This window comes from Felis catus, chromosome D2 (genome assembly GCF_018350175.1).
Source record: "Felis catus isolate Fca126 chromosome D2, F.catus_Fca126_mat1.0, whole genome shotgun sequence".
NCBI classification, from domain to species: domain Eukaryota; kingdom Metazoa; phylum Chordata; class Mammalia; order Carnivora; family Felidae; genus Felis; species Felis catus.
In genome coordinates this window covers 42,721,505-42,742,391 of record NC_058378.1, presented here as the reverse complement: position 1 = coordinate 42,742,391, position 20,887 = coordinate 42,721,505, and the positions used below count along the sequence as shown (strand labels likewise).

At 39.4% G+C, this 20,887-nt stretch overlaps 1 protein-coding gene across 2 annotated transcripts; it reads right to left on the bottom strand.

Annotated features, from left to right (window-relative positions):
• Positions 1 to 703: 703 nt before the first annotated feature.
• GHITM (growth hormone inducible transmembrane protein) lies at positions 704 to 19,245 on the bottom strand. Of its 2 annotated transcripts, none has more exons than XM_003994124.6 (9): positions 19,087 to 19,245; positions 17,500 to 17,664; positions 16,169 to 16,268; positions 14,803 to 14,914; positions 14,021 to 14,162; positions 10,715 to 10,823; positions 4,226 to 4,414; positions 3,417 to 3,588; positions 704 to 2,137 (listed from the first exon to the last, which is right to left on the bottom strand). In XM_003994124.6, exons 2-9 carry the CDS (start codon positions 17,626 to 17,628, stop codon positions 2,053 to 2,055), a joined length of 1,038 nt encoding a protein of 345 aa, XP_003994173.2. In that variant the 5' UTR covers positions 17,629 to 17,664; positions 19,087 to 19,245; the 3' UTR covers positions 704 to 2,052. The 2 variants fall into 2 exon arrangements, with proteins under 2 accessions (XP_003994173.2, XP_019668962.2); XM_019813403.3 differs by lacking the exon at positions 19,087 to 19,245 and adding an exon at positions 18,346 to 18,920.
• Positions 19,246 to 20,887: the final 1,642 nt, after the last annotated feature.

Here is a 20,887-nt window from a genome sequence, read left to right as displayed (position 1 = left end):
AAACTAGTGATTTTTTTTTTTTTAAATCACTTTAGATCTATTATAATATTTTATTTTGTAAGTATTCACATTTTATATAACTCACTTTTTATACTGCAGTCTTCCTTGTCTTAGCAAAGTCAGAATAAGTGCTGTGATAAACTAAACTGAAAAATAAACTAAAAACAAAAAAAAAGACATACCTTATTTTTCTAAATAAACTTCTGCCTGATACCCATTGTTGAAATTACAGCATTTTGTTTTATGTGATACCACCGTAACATAGGGATATAAACTTTGGATTCTAAAATGTGACTGAAGACAAGACCTTTAAGACCACACTGACATTGTATAGGAACTAAAGTAGAGAAGGGAAAAAACAGAATTTGGCACTTAAGATTTTTCTCAAGACAACACCCACCCTGACCCCCTAACCCGCAGCTGAAGCATTTATAGAGCTAAATGCCCACACATTTCAGAACCTCAATCCTAGGAGGGAGGCTCTGTTACCATCTTCAAAAATGGGCACAGAGAGATTAAGTAATTTGCCCAAGGTCACATAAGAAATAAGTGGAAGAAGTGGGGTTCAATTAAAGGCAGTCTGGCTGTAAGTGTTGTGGTCATAATCACCCTGTACTCTACATACTAGGGTAAGACAGCACATGAAACAAACCCTCTATCCAAATAGTATGCGTATGGTTCAGCTGGAAAAATTACAGACCAATCACCACCTGGCTGGAACATTTATTAATTCAGAAATAAGCATTCTATGTAATTTGAGGTGGTTAGAATAGTTACTTCTGGATTACTGTAATAAATATTTGTCAAAAACACCAATCATCTCAATAATCATACACACTTATTTCATTCATTAAGAACTTCCAAAAATAACTCTTCTGTATCAAAAAAACTTACCAATATCACAACAGTCAAGTAATCGCCCATGCAGAAGAGAAGGAAAAGTCTGCTGGGGGAAACTCTAACAAAGCACTTTGCCCATTATAGTTTTGATTGATATAGTTCATGAAGAAAGACTAGCTATGTGTTTTTAGTGCTTAGTCTGAGAGGAATGCAAGAAACCAAGTCCTGAGAGAAAAACTGCTTTCATAATCTTAAGTGTAAGCCACAAACAGGCTTTTCTAATAAAAGCTTCAAAGCCTGAAGAGATGAAGAAAGGCAAGCATATATTCTCTTAAACATTTCAATAAATATGCAAAAAAAAATTCAGCAATTAGGAATACTGTGTTTGTATATTTGAAAATGCAACAGATTTCATGCTTTGAATGTTTCATCCTGAGAAGAGTTTTAAGGATATTTTGCTCCATAAGGTTTAAAAGTAAAACTTAAACATATTTAACTACGTCAGGAATTCTCCAGATGATTAAAATTCTCAACTGTCCTAACAATGTCAAACAATGAAAAGGCAAACACGATCACTTCTACATTGTAAAGATAGCACTGAGAAAGAAAGGAACATTGGGAGAATGAATCACCTAGGTCTTTGTTTATGGTCAATGCTTTTGATTAAGTTCAAAAGATGAATGTGAAAACGGCAATGATTAATTTGTCTCCAAAGAGCCAGACCCCTCTCACTGGCTCACCACCGACACAAGTGCTAAGTATTCAAAGAAAGACTGACGGTGATCCCTTGCTTCTCTCTGGTCCCTTTACCAAACTTCTACGTCACTTATGACATTACTTAATATTTCTGCATTTCAAAAAATATGCAGCAAAACAAAATCTGCTAATTTTCACTTAAATAAATTTTAAAACAGAACAGTTAAATCCTCACAACACAAACCTTAGTCTTCACATTCATTAAAACGTTTTAGAATTACTCACACTTGAGAAACTGGAAATGTGTGTGCTTATTTGGAAGAGAACAACTGAATTTATTCTTTAGAAGAGAAAGCAGACCCGAAGCATCAAATCACCAAACATCTGAAACCTGCTGACAAGTCTTATCTTCTACACATCAGTGAAAGCTGCTTATACAAACTATTCCGTGAACACCTGCCCCTATTAAACAAACAAGATATCCGAGGTACTGGAGAGGTCAGAAGCTGAGTTGCTTCACTTCTTTCTGTTGCTTCCAGTTGCTAGAATACTGGCAACTCGCATAAATATATTTAACGTATCCATGTAGATTCCCAGCATCCTGGAAAAGAAAATTACAGCCTATTATAGATGATGTAATTCTAATAACTCTAAAAGAACTATTTCTTAATCTAGAAAAGAAAAGCAATACTATTTGTCATAGGTACAGCATATGACATGGAAATCAGAAAAAGAAAAGATGCCAACTAAGGAAGGCTCTGAAAACAGTCAAGATTTTCCTTGGCAGATTAATCTTTGAAATGTTAAAGGGCAGTTTTAAAAATCATTATTCTACCCTCTGACCCTCTCTTATGAGTGTAGTATCTTGCAGAAACACCCTGTAAGATAGGCCAAGAAATAATTAAAACAAAACTAAAGTAGCACCTTCATAAAAATGTGTTAGACACAAGTCTGGCATTTTTAAATATAATATCCCCTCAAGGAAACCCCCCACCACCAACCAAAACCTGTTATATATCTGTGTTACAGCAGCATTTTTTAAAAAAAACATTAAATTTTAGCTTCAAAGAAACAAAAAACAAATTACTTGTAAAAATGTGATAGAAAACATGAAACCCAACAAAATTGTTTAAATAAAATAACCTACTTTGGTGGAGAGGCCAAGAAAAGAGAAAAAAAGTGTTGTTATATAACAACTGCACCACAAAGCTAGTTAACAAAAGTAGGTAAATATTTGGACTTAACTGAATATCTAAATTAAACTTAGTTACAATATAATCAAATGTTCTTTCTGTGGATACATAGCTTACTAAAAAGATACAACAGATCAAACAACAACAGAGATCGTAAAATTTGACAAACCCATTACTGTGGGTTGAATTCAAGATATGTTGACATCCTAATCCCTGTACCTGTAAATGTGGCCTTATTTGGGAAGAGGGTCTTTGCAAATATAATCAAGATAGGAGGGAAGATGAGGTTAATACTGGAATGGGGTGGGCCTCCACCCAAAATGACTGGTGTCCTTATAAGAGGTGACAGAGACATACGGGAAGAATGCCATGTGAAGACAGAGGGAGAGATTGAAGTGATGTACCTATAAGACAAGGAATGTCAAGGATTGCTGGCCAAAACAAGAAGCTAGAAGAGAGGCAGGGAGGATTCTCTTAGAGCCCTCAGAAGGTATCAACCCTGATGACACCTTGATTTCAGATTTCTAGCCTCTAGAACTGCAAGAGTGTAAATTTCCATGGTTTGAACCATTCGGTTTGTAATATTTGTTATGGTAGCCCTAGGAAACTAATACGACCATAAAACAAAACAGACCATAATAACACAAACGTCCTGTGTAACAGAGACAAGACATGAAGACTACTTACGAATTGATGGGATCATATTTTTGGACTCCATATGGTGGCACTATTTCTGCACGCTTGATTACTTTCTGTGTATCATAGAGAAGAAACATGCTGAAAAGAACTAATCCACCATAAATTGCCACTGAGTACAGAGTGGCACCAGCCACAGTGGTGGGTGGAAGAAACATAGATCCTGGGAGGAAAAAAAGAAAAAAGGACTCTTCTCTAACTGGATTTATGATTAACATTTCTTTAAAAAAACCTTTTAGTGTACTGCACAGATAGGAAAAAGACTGACTATATGCACCATGTGATTTTATGCATATTCAGTCCAAACCCATGATACTTATGCCTGTAATGGGTCACTTGCCCACATTACAGAAAGGCTCTTGCATGTTCTCCAGACGAACTTTCCCATTTTAGATGTATTGTGTGAAACCCAAAATAGTTTACCATGATGCCAAATAAGAAAATGCAGTCTAATTAGTGTTTGTCTTTTAAACTTTTTAAAATAACTCTTGGGGCACCTGTGTGGCTCAGTCAGTTGAGCATCTGACTTTGGCTCAGGTTATGATCTCACAGTTGACAAGTTCGAGCCCCATGTCAGGTTCTGTGATGATAGCTCAGAGCCTGGAGCCTGCTTCAGATACCGTGTTTCCCTCTCTCTCTCTGCCCCTCCCCTGTTCATGCTCTCTCTCTCTCTCTCAAAAATAAATAAACATTAAAAAAAAATTTTTAATAACTCTTAATAAGTTCCCTCCATTAGGATAGCTGAGTACATCAATGGTTTTCGGATACCAAGAAGTGAATGTCAAAGCGCAGTAGCTCACCCAGTGATGACACAAAGACGACACCCAGGCCAACTCCCAGGGGCGCTCCCATGTTCAGAAACTTCTCACTAGGTGCGCACATGGCCACAGTGGAGAGGCCTCCCACGATGCCTGCCGTGTACCATGCAGCTCTGATGAGAAGAGGCCCCCCTAATATTGTCAGTGGAGCCACCACTGCACCCATTACACCTGGAGAAAGAGCAAGTAGTTAAGTATTGACTAAGTAAGAACCAGAAAGAAAACACCACTTGTAACTAACACACCATCTGAACATCACGTACCTTATGGTTAACAGGACTACAACATCTCTCCCTTATTTAGGTGATACTACCCCCAAATCCCACACCCCAAACTTGTGGCTATCCAAATTCAAAATCACAACACTATACCTAGTTAAACAGTCTCAACTCAAAAACACAAACATTAATTTGGCGTTTTAATAACTTCATCAAATTCTACATGGTTCATTATCTGTGTGTGAGCCTACTGGTATTCTTCATAAAATTCATATATATGTAAGAATTGAGACAAAAAGGCTTAAAATGACTAACTCAAGGTCAAACCTGCTGCTGCCAAAAGGGAACAAAGTAAAATGAGAGAACGCATATATGATGCTACTCTTAAGATGCAGGAACTTCAAGGACAGACACTGTTGTTTCCTTGGGTAGAAGGGAATGTCAGCTCAGTTTGTAAACAGTAATTTTAGTTGTCAGATATTTATCAACAAGTTCAGGAAAATTAGTGAAAGCCACCAATAATTTAATCAGCAAAGGTTAAAAGGACACCTTAATTAAAAAAAAAAATCTCAGATAAGGCATTATTTCAGTGCTCAGTAGAACAAGTTGCCCTCTTCTTACACATTAAATGTGCAGAGTTTAACTCAGAATAGGAGCTATCTTCATCCTATAATTTTAACAGTGTGTCTCTTTTGTGAAAGTAACATTTCTAGATCAAGTAATAAGATATTATCACATGATAATGAACAACTAAAAATAGCTTTTGCTGTAAGAAAAATACTGAATAAAAATTCCTCTATGACATTTCTATTAGGATTCCCATCAGTTTTGCAACTGACAGCAAAATTTTTAGCAAATTTTGTGCAGAATCCACAAAAAAAACCTTTATTCTCCATCATGCTCCCCACTTTACTTGCCCCAGGTAACTAACTCCCTGTCCCAAAATTTGCATTAAGCCACAGGCAGAGGATGAAAAAGTGTCCTTCCCCCCGCCCCCCTCCCTATACTGGTGCCAGCTCTCTGCTCCAGGTTCTCTTGACCCCATTAGCCACCAATGGCCAGGAATAGGAGGGGGCCAGGAGCAGGAGGTAGAGCTGGTACCAGGGAGCAAGAATGAGGCCCTGCCTCCCTCATCACGCTTTCACAGCACCCCCTTGTGGAGCCCAATCCTCCCCTGGCTCCCCAGGGTCTAGCCTGGTGGTCCTGTTTTCCATGGCCTGCCCCTCAAATGGTCCTCTCCTGTGTGGGCTGACCCTGTCAAAGACAGTTTCTCGAGTGGCCTCAACGGCAATGATACACTTCTTTGGTTTTGTCATTCTGCATGGTTAGGTTCATTGGAGGTTCTTTTCTTTCTTCTTTTTTTTTTTTAATATGAAATTTACTGTCAAATTGGTTTCCATACAACACCCAGTGCTCATCCCAAAAGGTGCCCTCCTCAATACCCATCACCCCCCCTCCCCTCCCTCCCACCCCCCATCAACCCTCAGTTTGTTCTCAGTTTTTAACAGTCTCTTATGCTTTGGCTCTCTCCCTCTCCAACCTCTTTTCTTTTTTTTTCTTCCCCTCCCCCATAGACTTCTGTTAAGTTTCTCAGGATCCACCTAAGAGTGAAAACATACAGTATCTGTCTTTCTCTGTATGGCTTATTTCACTTAGCATCACACTCTCCAGTTCCATCCACGTTGCTACCAAGGGCCGTATTTCATTCTTTCTCATTGCCACGTAGTATTCCATTGTGTATATAAACCACAATTTCTTTACCCATTTGTCAGCTGATGGACATTTAGGCTCTTTCCATAATTTGGCTATTGTTGAAAGTGCTGCTATAAACATTGGGGTACAAGTGCCCCTATGCATCAGCACTCCTGTATCCCTTGGGTAAATTCCTAGCAGTGCTATTGCTGGGTCATAGGGTAGATCTATTTTTAATTTTTTGAGGAACCTCCACACTGTTTTCTAGAGCGGCTGCACCAGTTTGCATTCCCACAAGTTCATTGGAGGTTCTATCTCTGGAGCTTTTATCCCTGGGGGGTCTGGCCCTTGGCGGCTTGGTCTTCCAGAGATCCTGGCCACCATGCCGTGCCAAGGTCTCATCCCAGATGCCACGGTCCTCTGAGAGATACAACTCTCGTGGCCTAGCTCTTTGGCAATCAGGCTCTTTGTGTTCTAGCCCTCTGGGAGACTTATCCTCAGTATCTGGGTCCTCAAAGAGTGTGGGCACCTGATTCTTGGCCTTTTCAGAATAGTAGCCCCTAAGTTTGAGGCCTTTGGGGGTCTGGTCCTCCAGGACTTTTTGTCAGCTTTAGGGAGGTCCCTCCAAAGGTCTGTTGCCCACGGTCTGGCTCTTTGGTGAGCCTGTTCTCTAAGGGCTGGTTATCTGATGGTGTGGGGAGCTGTGGCCCAGCCTCCCTGTAGCTTTAGCAAAACTTTTAAGTTTATTCAGAGATTTTTCAATGATACTTTCTCATAAAAATCTTAAATGGTAATAGATGTCTGCTGCTTAAGGACATTATTAATTACAAAACTAACAAAGATAGCTCACCATTATTATTGTGAACAAAAACTAACATTCACCAAACTGGTACAGCCAGTCGTATGGAGGTTCCTTAAAAAATTAAAACGATAATTACCATATGATTTAGCAATCCCACTTCGGGGTTTATAACCAAAAGATAGGAAACCAGGATCTTATACAGATGTCTGTACTCCCATGTTCACTGCAGCATTACTTATAATCTCCAAGATACAAAAACCAAATTGTCCTTTGATGGGTGAATGGATAAGGATGACGTGGTGTATATACACAATGGAGTAGTATTCAGCCATAAAAAAAATGAGATCTTGCCATTTTTGACAACATGAATGGACCCTGAGGGCATGATACTAAGTGAACTAAGAGAAGAACAAATACCATATGATCTCACTTCTATGTGCAATCTAAAAAAGTCAAACTCAGAGAAACAGAGCATAGAGTGGTGGTTACCAGGGGTAATGGGGTAGGGGAAATGGGGTGATACTGGTAAAAGGGTACAAACTTCCAGTTGTAAGATTAACAAATCTGAGGACCTAATATACACATGGTGATTACAGCTATCACTGTATCATCTGCTTGAATGTTGCTAAGAGACCAGATCTTAAATGTACTCACCACAAAAAAGAAATGGTAAATACGGATGGAGGTGTTAGCTAATGCTATGGTGGTAGTCATTACGTAATATATAAATGTATAAATCAACCAGTTGTACATCTGAAAACTTACAGTATCACGTGGTAATTACATCCTGATAAAGCTGGGGGAAAAACACAATTAGAATAGTTTTCCAATGATCATTTCAGTAATTCCTGCATAGTATCACTTAGTCCTGATGAAGACCACAGCTGTATCTGCATAGTGCTAAACATCTGGATGAAAAATGAAAATGGAATGCACTGGGATGGTAATATTGGTCAAAAGCCAACTCTGATGTCCCTTTAATACTGTGAGGGGGTGCCCTTGGGTCACCTAAGCTTCCTTCAGTTCTCAGCTCAATCATTCCAGTGAATGAAAGAGTGAACATGGGTGCCTGAGTGGCTCAGTTGGTTAAGCATCTGACTTCAGCTCAGGTCAACATCTCATGGTTATGAGTTCAAGCCCCACATTGGGCTCTCTGCTATCAGCACTGAGCCCGCTTCAGATCCTTTCTCTCTCCCCCTCTCTCTAGCCTTCCTCAGCTCATGCTCTCTCTTGCAAAAGAAATACACTTAAAAAAAAAAAAAAGTGGATACAGGGCTAGACTTGAAGAAATAATACAGCACTTCCTGGCATACTGACCTCACATAACTTAGCTTCCTCATCCACAAAACAGGAATACTAATGCCTGCCTGCATAGCTTAAAATAGGTAGGTATATATGAAGCATAAAGCAAAAATTGGCATTCACGCTGTGCAGGGAAGGTTTAGCATAGCAGGCCTAAGGTTATCTTTACAAAGACTTGCTTGCAGGGCTGGTCCTTGGCTGGGATTTAAGAACTTGGCACTTAAATCATTCTCTGGCAGGGTTAGACTACTTGTGCAAACAGTTAAGAGTTATGCTGAAAGTCTGTTTTCCTTCTGGAATCTGTATTTTGATAGTTGTTAGGAGGGTGCCTACATGATTAGCCCTTATTAAAGCCCGTGGGTACCAAGTCTCTAACGGGCTTCCCTGGGCAGAAACACTGTAAGTTACTGCACTTTACACATCCTTACTAGGTCCCCTCAAAGGAAGGAGGGAGCACACTGAAAGCCTGTGGATGGATTTCTCCAGATTCTGTCATGTGTCCTTTTGATGTCCTTAGCTCTGAGTACAACTATATGCTGAGTCCTATGACTCCTTCTAAAAAAATACTGAACAAATGGGTAGTGTTGGGGGTCCCCTCCAATACATTAAATACCTCAAGTAATTTATACACTACAGTATCAGATTAAAAGGAGTTTTCTAAGCAACCCAGATAGAAAGCCCTTAATTCTAAGCTCAAATTGAAACAACATGACTATTTTAATTCAATAAGTCACTAAATATTTACTACTTATCAGAGGTAAAAACACTGAACCAGTTTTCTCAAGGAACTCAAGTGTCTAAAATGGAAACAGGTGCAAAAGTCCATTCACTGGACAAGATACTATAATCCAGAGAATTGTAACTGTAACATAAATGCTAAACTCAGATGGTGAGGATTTTGGTGTTTTAATGAAAGGATATACACTTCATACTTAAAAACAAAAAGCTCTGTATACTACTGTGATATGCAGTTGTCCCGAAGCTGAGTAATCCTTAAATATTTACAGATAGCACTCAAGAGATGTTACATTTTTAGAAGTACACATATTGTATTTTGGATAAAATTTTTTTTTAAGCAGGTTATTGATACTAGAAAATACTGGACCACCTCCCTCCATCACAAGGACTTTGTCCTGTAAAACTCCATAGACAAAATCTATGGTTGAATAACCTCAGGCCTAATGGAAGAGAGTTGAAAACTGAGATTGTGAAGTCATGTGAAGTCTCATGTTTACCAAAACAAAAACAGCACATAATAATATGAAAGACATAGTTCGCACTGGAAATCTGGCTCACTGGGTGCCAAAAACCTAATTTCCATTTACTAACCCACGTAAGAAACATTTCAGAGCCTGCTTCCAAGAAAGTTTCAAGGAAATGCTCATAAAACTTCTCTTAAGTGAATAAAAAAATAAAAAGGAGAAACAGATCCATAAAAACAGAGAACAGATTGTTGCCAGAGGGGAGGTGGGAGGATGGGCAAGATGGGTGAAAGGAGTGGGAGATACAGGCTTCCTGTTACAGAGTAAATCACAGGAGTAAAAGGCACAGCATAGGGAATATAGTCAGTGACACTGTATTAGTGCTATAAAGTGACAGATGGTAGCTGCACTGTGAGGCGTATAGCATAATGTATACAGAACTGGAAACACTATGTTGTACACTTGCCGCTGTAACATTGTTTATCACCTATACTCAAAAAAATATATAGAAAAAAATCTGTCTTGTTTTGAGGTAGAGAACACGTTATCTAAGACACACTTTTGCTTCTAGGTCTAGTTGGTTCTTTATTCAACCCACAGATAATGGCAACACTTTATCTAAACTTTAAAATATTTGTGTCTCCATAATTAAGGGAGATATCACAACATATACCTAAAAGGATATTAAAACTGTTCTGCAATACCAGGGAGTGGACAGCCTTTGCCCTGTCCATGGTAACTTTGCGCTAAGACCCATCTAAATAATGACCCAGTTAACTGTATCAGAGACAAAGTACACTTCCAAAGGTCTTTCTTATTGTTTTCTTTCTTCCAATGCTCCATTGCAAGATCCTGTACTCCTATTCTTTCTTGTGACTTACCTCCTCCTTTCCTTCTCCACCCTCATTTTAAAATTTTTCTAAAGATACACAAGAATAATTCTCAAGTAATGTGTATCAAGTTTGAAATGCTTCTAGTATTAGGCAAAATACATAAAGGAAATCTCTACGTGTATTAGACTGTCACAGGAGGCCAAGTATAATACTGGGATGTCCATGGTCTTAGTATCTGAATAATTATTTTTTCAGAGTAGAGATCTGGCTATAATACAACCACTATTACGTACAAAAAACTATAAGTGTTTTCTAAACATGAGTCTTTATTAAATTACGCACAAGTCATTCACAATTGTAAAGAACCACCAAAGAAGACAGTAATGAAGGTTATTTAATAAAAATTTAAAGTTAGAACATACCAGAATGTAGTAACCAAGCAAGATGCTTTGGGCCTGGGTTCTGGTCATATGGTATTGACTGTACCAGCATTCCAGCTCCAATCATGGCTGCAAAGGTTGCACCAATTGTCTGAAACACACGTTACTGAGAAAAATCAATCCTTATATACAACAACAAAGGGAAAACCCTCAAGTTCCAAGTTAAGCTAGTCCCTCCAATAAATTTTGTTTAAGAAGATTAAGGATAAGGGCGCCTGAGTGGCTCAGTCGGCTAACCATCCAACTTGGCCATGATCTTGCAGCTCAGGTCATGATCTTGCAGTTCGTGTGTTCGAGCCCCATGTCAGGCTCTGTGCTGACAGCTTAGAGCCTAGAGCCTGCTTCAGATTCTGTGTCTCCCTTGCTCTCTGCCCCTCCCCCACTTGTGCTCTCTCTCACTCTCCCTCAAAAATAAATGAACACTAAAAAATTTAAAAAAAAAAATTAAGGATAATGAAAACTGATCTAGGAGGGGACAAGAGTGTCCCCTACTGTCACACAAAGTTTTGCAGACTCTTCAAGTGAGTATGTTGAGCTCTGATTGATAACATGACCTTTTAAAAATTGTATTCTTCCTAGACAGAGACCTAACAAAACCTCTTTAAGAATCCCAAAATAATTATTAATTGTATTTATTTTTGCATAGCAAACTACATTAAAAAAAACTTATCATGATACACCAATTAGAATATATACATAGCACACTGCCTTGAACTCCATCATTTGCTTAACAAAAACCTAAAAAACAGAAGCACATGGAAAAGAGAATAAGATTCTACTTCTCTATCCTCTTAGTTTTCTAGCTGACTTGGTCCTCCGTCCCTTTTATCTTACATTTCCATTGTTATGACACTTAAATACTTCTTGTGCATATAGAAAGAAATGTACATAATAGAGAAAGACTGTAATGAACCTTTAGGAAACCTGAAACAGAAACTGCAAATTTGCTACTCTTGGACAGAAAACAGCAGATATCTGGTAGCCCAACTATTCAAAAAACAACAGATTGTGAATGCTTTTGGTTAGATGTCACTAATCCCTTGTGTGACCTAAGGCCTGCCTCCCTCCTCTGCATTATCCATCTGAACACAGGCATGTGAATGTTCAACCTCAGATGTAAAGTACAGATAAAAACAAAACAGCTATTTTTGCTGAGAATGGGAAAGCCTTTACTCATTAACAGAAAAAAGCACAGAGTTCTACTAGATCACTTTCCAATGAAGAAATAATTACTAAAATCCACTTCATGCATTTCTTCATACAAATGCAAGGCACTTTCAGGGTATTTATCACAACTGTATCTTTTTCTTTTAAGGTCCTTCATGTTCATGACCCAGTTCCATTCTTTGCCTTTCACCGTTCCATACTCTACACTCCAGCTACAATGAAATAGTAGGGATGCGAATATGACCCCATTTCGTGCCTCTTTAATTCTGTTTATTCTGCCTAATTCATTTGAGTTATTCAAGGATTATCTCGTCCCCTGGGAAGTTATTCTGGGAGGTACCCTGACTGCCATGAGCAGTGTCAGAAGCCTCTCCTCTGTTCCAAAATCACTTGGTGTCAACTTTGACATTATTTGTGTGTATGTCTGTCCCCCCCCCCCCAAAATCTTCATCTTCCTCTCTGTAGCACCTGCCTGGCTTTCCAAATTTTTTAATTTAAGTAGTTCTAACAGCAGGTAAGAGTAATCTTATGCCGAAAGTAAGTTGAGAATATGGCCCAAGCACAAACACTTCTTTGAAGTCTTATTTTAGGGGCTAAACTCTTTGTATACTTAAATTTTTCTCTTATAACCACGTTGCTTTGTTAAAAATCATTGTTTTAAATTATTTGCCTGATTAAAATGTACATTCCTGGTGAGAATGCACCGTGCTTATTCTGTGCCTTCATGAAGTTCTAGGCTAGGAGATTCAGGACATCCATCTGAGAAGTAAGATTCTAAGAATACTGAAGTGTCCAAATGGCCACACTACCCTAAATGGTTCTTCTTTGGAAAGTACAGATTTGGAAATCTGTATGATATAAACGGTCCCATCTCCCATTCCCTTCCAGTCTCAAACTCATAGCTCACATTCTTATAATCCTCCACCTCAGATCTTGAAAAGCCCCAGCTGGTATACTTGCTTCTTGTCTCTTCCATTTGACTTCTTAGAACTCAAAGACAAATCGTATTTTCTGCTGTTCCAGTATCTGCAACCGCTTCTCACTGATTAGACCCGCTCCTCAGTGTGGCAACCAGACACTGTCTGATTGTGTCTTCTTTACACTCTAGACCTCAGATACTCGAACTCCACTCTGATGTTTTCTTCTAATGTTATTTGGAGGAGAGAGAGAGAGAGAGAGAGAGAGAGAGCGCGCGCGCACACGCGCGAGCATGGGAGCGCACAAGGGTGAGGGGCAGAGAAGGGATTCTGACGCGGGGGCTCAATCCCAAGATCAGGAGATCACGAGCTCAGCCAATACCAAGAGTCAGACACTTAACCGACTGAGCCATCCAGGCGTTGCCCTCCACCCCAATGTCTGTTTATTTGAGAGAGAGAGAGAGTGAGCACTCTGCGGGTTTTAATGACTACCTCTTCTCCTTTGCTCAAGCTGTTCTGCAAACCTAGACTACCTTTGTTCTCTCCTAACATAAAAAATGATAGCCTCCAACAGTTCTGGTGAAATAAACGTCTCTTTCATGGAACTTCCCTACTAGTCTAAGATAAAAACAGTCTTTCAACTGATTTTACACTTTCTACTTCTCCTTGCACATCCTTTACCACTTACTCAAGTTCATCTCTTCAACCAGACAGTAGAAAAATAGCTACCACTTTTGAAATCACTATTTTTTTTATCCAGAAAAATTAACAAATGCTCAAGAAACACTCACTGAATGTAAAACCCTACACAGGGTCAGGAAAGTTCAGAATGTTAGCAATACATATTTTCCACTGATTTCTAAGATGGCTTTGCATTTGCCCTGTCTTTTTTTTTTTAATAAAATTGCTATAAAATACAAGCTATTTGATAGCTGCTTCTAGGTAAGTAGGATATTCCTGTATGTTTGGTTTTCAACCCCTTTACCAGTATTTAAATATACACTCAACTAAGAATAATAGCTGATTTATCTCAGAATGTACTTCCTACTTTGTCTCAGCTGCACTATTAATTCAGATTTGAACAACCTGTCAATATAGTAAGGGATTCTTTCCATTTAATCCACTCCCCCCCACCCCGGCCAATATTTTTTGCCTAATCTTTTGGTATTTAGTGGAAAAGGAAAACAAAAACAAGCTGACTTACCACCCAAGAGCCTCTCATCATGAAGTTCATAAGCACAGGAGTTCTGCTCACTGCCAGGGCGGACAAAGCTGTTAAACCAATACTTCCTGCTAAGTACATATAGGTAGAATGAATTCTATCCTTCACATACTGGGGCCAAATTCTGTAAGAAACACAACATGGTTCATTTATAAAAGCATGGATATAAATTTTGGTTCAATTATTTATTTGCTGGGAAACTTTAGGAAATATCAATTTACTGCTATCGTATTCACTTCATTTATCATGGAAATAATGATGCATGCATTATGAGCTATCATAAAAATTAAATGATATAAAACATAAGAACTTTGGGGCACTGGGGTGGCTCAGTCAGTTAAAAGCATCTGACTTTTGATTTCGGCTCAGGTCATGATCTCACGGTTTGTGAGATAGAGCCCAGTACTGGGCTCTGTGCTGACAGCGTAGAGCCTGGCTGGAATTCTCTGTCCCTCTCTTTCTGCCCTTTTCCAGCTTGTACTCTCTCCCTCTCTCAAAATAAAGTTTAAAAAATAAAAACATAAAACATGAGCACTTGGCACATCTACAAAAAAACACATTTTCTCCTTGCCTAAACACATATAACCTTGGTAAAAGATTTTTACTTAAGTTTGAACAGATGCCAAAAGATTTCATTTTTATTCATGTGTATTTTTATACAGTTGGAAGACTAGATATAAAACATTCCAAAAGTGGCAAAAGGGAAGGATGAAAACCAAAGTGGAATCTTTAAGATTAGAAATGTTTGGGAACCATTTACTTACACAGCCTTTTCAATAGCTCCAATCTCATTAGACATTCCCAAGCCATAGTAGCACAATGCTCCAAGACCAACAGCAGCCCCTCCAGCAATAAACCATCTTCCCATCTGATCAACTGCAGAGCACAGAAGGAAATGCACATTAATACAGTCATATCTTCACTAAATTGAAAAGGGATGGTAAGCTCTCTCTAATATTTATACAAGGAAAATCAAACTATATACCATACTCCTTTGTAAAACCAGAGTTAGAATATATAGGGGTATAGCAATGGTCTTAAAATTAGGGCACCAGTGAAAAAGGACAATGTTAAACTAAGTATAATAATACAGAAAGGATCAGACTTGACTGGCCTTTAATTTCACTCCAATGAACTTTAAGGAGGCAGTATATCTGTGGACATGGGAATACTTCTGTAATAGTGTTTTATTCCTAAGAATCGGGGGTACGTTCTCAAGATATTCTTAGAAAGATGAAAAAGAAATGTTAACAATCATATCACGCTGTGTCTAAAGTGCTATTAACAAAGATGATGCTTTACAAAGAGAAAGAAAAAGGAACCAAAAGTGTAATCAATATTTATGCAGCGGAATCAAGGGAGAGGATGCTCTAAAACAAGAGCAAGAGAAACAAACAGCTTATCAACTCTAATTGGCTGGAAGTATTCATAAACAGCGTCTTACCCCCTTTAGTATAAATTTGCTAAGATTATTACTATGCTGTAGCTGTAGGATTCATACAATTTGGTTTTCAGGGCAAACTTACTTATCAGAAAGAAATGCCCTGAAGGACACTGATTACAACTCTTTCTCATTATAATATATTGACATTCTGTAAAGTTGTTAACAAGCAATAGTGTTGAGTATACGTGGCTAGATGAACAATCTGGTTAAACTTGCAAAGCTGAAATCCAAACTGCCTTTGTTAGGTCTGGTTTCCAGGGAGGCCATATATGAACAACGAGTTAAGAGGACTCTTCTTGAATATTTAGGTTTTTATTAGTATCTGTTTTAGTGATTTTCTCTTGACTTGAAACATACACAAACACGATATGCTTGAATGAAGATTCTATGCAACTTCAAATGAACTTCCTCAAGAGATTGTATGTTTTTATATCATGTCATACTACTAATCCTTTTCAAAAAATGGTAAAAGTAACATTTTCTCTGGAAGAAATATGAATGGAAACCAATGGACCCAGTGTGAAATATTAATCTTTTCTGGGCCACAAGATCCTGAAGAATGATGGATTGCCTTTCTTCCAAGGAAATGCTCATATACGTAAGTTTGTACATATGTTTAGGAAGCTGTTCATGCATGTAAAATGTATTCACATATTCCAGCTCAAAAACTAAAGACTACTGCCTACTTTTGAATATTTTTTCCATTGATGGTTCCACTGCTGCCTCCTTAAGTTCTTGGACAGTTTTCCCACGCCGGATCCCAACTCTCGTCTTGGTGGCATATTCCTGATATACACGAAAACAAAGACACACAGCACACCCACCAAAACAGAATGTTATCAGTAAAATAAAATTAAATCTCATTGCATCAGAAAACTCTATACTAATTTGGTCGTTTCTATGTATGTACTTTCACTATAAAGGTATGTTAGCCAATCTAAAAAATTCAATGTAGACCTTACCTATGGTCTATCTTTGAAGTGATTCACTTAACTCCTTAGTTCACAACTTTATTTCTTAAAGTTTCGGAATAATTGTTTATTTAAAAAACCACAGATTTATATCTCTAGAATTATATTTCAAGGACTAACTGCTAAAAAATCTGCATTCAATATGTATTAGCTGCATTTTTTCTAAATCTGGGGAATGGGGCTCACGAAAGTTATCTTTGCTGAACACAAAGCCAAAGAAAGGGCGGGATGACTACTACCTCTATTTTAGCTGTTTTCAACAGGGAACAGTTAACTCAAGAGGAAAACAGCTGTCTCTTTTAGCCTGTATATATTTCCTTATCTACCTCATATTTCAAAACTTATACTTCTAATGTGAACGATGAACGATAAATCTATTATAAAAGAAAACGGGTTTCTCTCTAACCTAACGGATTTTTTAAAATGTTTATTTATTATTGATAAACAGAGAGAGACAGAGCACGAGCAGGGGAGGGGCAGAGAGAGAGAGAGAGAGGGACACAGAATCTGAAGAGGCTCCAGGTTCTGAGCTGTCAGCACAGAGCTGGATGCAGGGCTCAAACTCACAAACCAGGAGATCATGACCTGAGCCGAAGTCAGACGCTTAACCCATGGAGCCACCCAGGCATCCCTAACCTAATGGATTTTACCACTCTCTAATCAAAAGCTGAAATGACATTTTTAGTAACATTTCTAGCTACTGGCCAACTGGTAATATTCCTGGGTTCTTCAGCTTTTTACGACAGGCTCCACAATCTCTTGAGCCGTAAGAGCTCTCAATCTCTCACAAATCACTGTAAATTCTCTGAATGAAATTCCAAAAGCTGTAAGAGAAAGTTATAAGAGCTCTTTCATACATGGTAAGGAGGAACAAAATGATACAAAACTAATGGGAAGAAAGAACTGATTTGGGGCATTATCAGGGCTGTTTCAGCGCATCACTAATGGTAAAATAGGGAACTTCATACTCTGTCCAAAAAAAAAAAAGAAAAAAAAAGGTCCTAGTGCACAGAGACACAACATGAAAACATTCAGATTATCTTTACCCTGCTGGGTGTTAAGAGCCATTGATGCTTCATGATGGAACTCTTCACAACAGGCGAGGCCTTGGTGAAAGCTGGTTGGAAAACCCTGGAAGGTAGTGTCCGGAGACACACAAGTCTTGCGGCCAGCATGGTGGTGCACCAGGTTTACCAGGCAGATCTGAAATGCTAGTTAGACACAGACAAAAAATAACCCACTAACTAATTGAGGGAATTAACACAGAAGATACAGAGATACGAAAGGACCAATCCTGTTTTAGGAGAAAAATGGAAGTGACCTTTTTAAATGATAAAGATGAATTCTCTGTTTATTCCCCGTTATTTCAAGAAATCTATCCCAGAATCCAGTATGGGACGGTTCACCAAAACAGAATTAAATCCCAGGTTGAACAATAAGGTGTATAACTCTGTAGAAGTTATGTATGTAATACAAAGTGAATGCTAATTTCTTAAGACAATTACAGGGTGTGTGATGGCTTTTATAGATATGGTTTTAAGATTTACACCAGAATTCGATGGGAAAATTTAAAACAAGACTCTGTACAACTTTTGAGCAGAACAAAAACGTCATCCAAGGAAGAGATGAATAACTCTTCAAGGTCAGACTGCACTGTAAGGCTTCAAGACCTCAACAGTAATGACGCATTATGAATTTTTTGCTAAACACGCCAAATAGTACTTTCAAAAATGTGATAAAAATACCCAAGGTGCTGAAACCACCTAGGATGTGTCTTAAAACGTAGATCCTGGGTCTTAACTCTGGTCCTAATAATTCAATCTCTAGGAATGGGACACAGGAATAGGTTTTACCTAGCACACCAATAGTTAAGAATCTTTGCTAAAACTTACTTAACCGAGTGTACTTCCAGGTCCACCACTGAATCTATAAGAGGGTGTACAACACTGGGAAAATACCGAGTCCTTCTAATACTTTCACGTCGTTACATCATCTCAGTACGTTGCTGCTGTTTATCTCCTCAGCCATCGACACATGGACTGGGAAAGAGGCCCAACCGAGTGGCCACCACGTCGCGTGACAGAACAACGTAGAAATCTTGCTTCTGCCACATGCTAGAAATGGCCTCGAAACACTTTGCCCTCTGAGACGCCTGTGAGTTAGCTATAAAATGGGTAAGCTATCACCGACTCCAAACCCCAAACGCTCCCGTAAGCATTGATGCAATCAAGCGCCTGGTCCCCTGAGAAAGTTCAACCAGCTCTCTAGACTAGACTCGGCAGCAAGCCTCCAGTCTCCCAGAGTCCATGCACAATCCTTATCAAGCACCCCCTTATCTGAGAGAGCGGTGGCTGTGCGGCCCGGCCGCAGGGTGATTCAGCACCTCGCTGCCCCTGCAGAAGAGGGCAGCGGGGGGCGAGCCCCTGCCAGCCTATCTCAGGCCCTGCAGCCGTCGCCCCCATTCACCCGGTCACCCACAGGACGGTGACTCTAACGCGCCGCCGCCGCCAGGCTGTGACGCAGCCAGCAGCGCCGCCGCCTTCAGCTCTCCTCGGATGCACCCAGCGGCCCCGCGAAGCTAGCCATCATGACAGTGGATCTGCGGTGCCACAATCGGCCCGGAGTGGCCATACCTCAGTCCCCGGTCACCTCAACCGCGCAGTTACCCTTCCGGGCCGGCGATACGCAAACGCGCACACCTCCCTGGCCCTCCGCCCGCTCTTTACTGTCTGTGAGCGCGCAGTCTCCCCTACTCCCTGCGTGACGCAACATCCGGAGAATCGCCAAACACTAGGGACACCCAATCATGAGCAGATCTCTGACGGAAGGGCGGGCACGGTAGGGAGGAGGGGTTCCGGGCTAGAGGGGCGGGGCCAGTAGAGAATTGCCAGGAGCGTCATAGTCAGCGTCCATTTTGGGTGTGGGCAGCGAAAGCATTTTGGTCGTGTCAGCTATGGGTAGCGGAGCTAGTCTACGTTTTTGTCTCAACACTTTGAGTAGCGGCAGTCACAAGAATTACGTAAAAATTGAAAAAGAATAGTGTGAGGGGAGGGTGGGTGATGGGTATTGAGGAGGGCACCTTTTGGAATGAGCACTGGGTGTTGTATGGAAACCAATTTGGCAATAAACTTCATATATTGAAAAAAAAGAAAAATAGTGTGAGAGTTAAAAATTATTCCTTTGCCCGTTCTTTCCTCATGTCGCCTTTTCGCCTTCTCAAGAATGTATTTCGAGATAAATAGTGTGCCAAACGTGGTAGTTTCGAAGGGGAGCAAATTGGTTTCTTGGGTCTGACACCTAAAATTGGCTAATGAAATCGAGGAAAGGGTCTAAATCACCCAAGGTCATCGGGCCAGATTTTAGCAGGTTTTGTACCACCACTGCTCTGTGACCTCCACACGGCACATTTTCAAGCTTCACTGTATACATACATGTACACGTAGAGTAGGGTGAATAACGACAGCCTCCACCTCTCACCTTGTCCTGAGAACTGTGAAGATGTTTTCATTACTCGTAATTTGTGAAGTGCAAAACCATTTCTCAGCTACACGACAGAGGTTTTGTTTTGTTTTTCGTTTACTTCCTTTTATCCATTACACAAATATTTGCTGAGGCTCACTTTCTACCAAGCACTAAACTAGGGATATTTACAAATGAATGAAACACAACTAATACCGTTGTTTGGGCAAAACAAACAAAATGCCTTTACAGCATTTACTTTCTGGAGACAAAAAAATAGAGAAAATGTTTGGTGGTAAGTACTATGGAGAAAAATAAAGCTGACTGAAGCCCTGGATGGGTGCTGTTTTAGATAAAGTGATTAACGACGTGTAAAAGTCATGAGCCTTATCTCCTACGCTGTTGTTAATTGTGATTTATGATAATCCGCTAACCATGTAAATCTTGACAAACATAAAGGTTTACATTTTATGTGGGTAATAAAACGGTTTGGCAGCACACAATTTGTCTTTACTCTGAAAATGGCAGGAAAATAACTGTAGAGAAATGTGTCACTTATGACAGTGAACAGGTCAGGCAAGATCAATTTAATCTTTAGATCTTCACCCAATTCGATTAGCTAGCAAATGGATTCTTTGTTTAGCTCCCTTAGTATGTATTTTTTCTCCCTACAGCTTCTGTTATCAGCAAAGAGAAGGGATTCACAGCATAGTACCTAAATAAACAACATGCCTTTTTTTAAGTGATTGATAAGATTCTTATTAATTAAAGCTTATGATCTTCATAAAGGAAAATAAATTTCTGATTGCATATTTTCTTCTCTCCAGTATGGGACTTGGATTGTTTCCACAGATGTCAAATGTTTTCAAAAAGGAGAGTTACTTTGTCACATCATTGGGAAGATATGCTCAGTGTAGGGGGGGAGAGATTTCATTGACTGGAAACTAATTAGGAATTTATTGCAATTGTTTAAGC

Bases quoted from the DNA above. Each gene is read 5' to 3' on its own strand.
- GHITM (XM_003994124.6), bottom strand. From the start codon at position 17,628: ATGCTGGCCGCAAGACTTGTGTGTCTCCGGACACTACCTTCCAGGGTT. The intron at 16,269-17,499 runs GTAAAGATAATC...CGTGTATATCAG, and splicing joins GGCTCTTAACACCCAGCAGG to GAATATGCCACCAAGACGAG. The intron at 2,138-3,416 runs GTAAGTAGTCTT...TTTCTTTTCCAG, and splicing joins AAATATGATCCCATCAATTC to GATGCTGGGAATCTACATGG.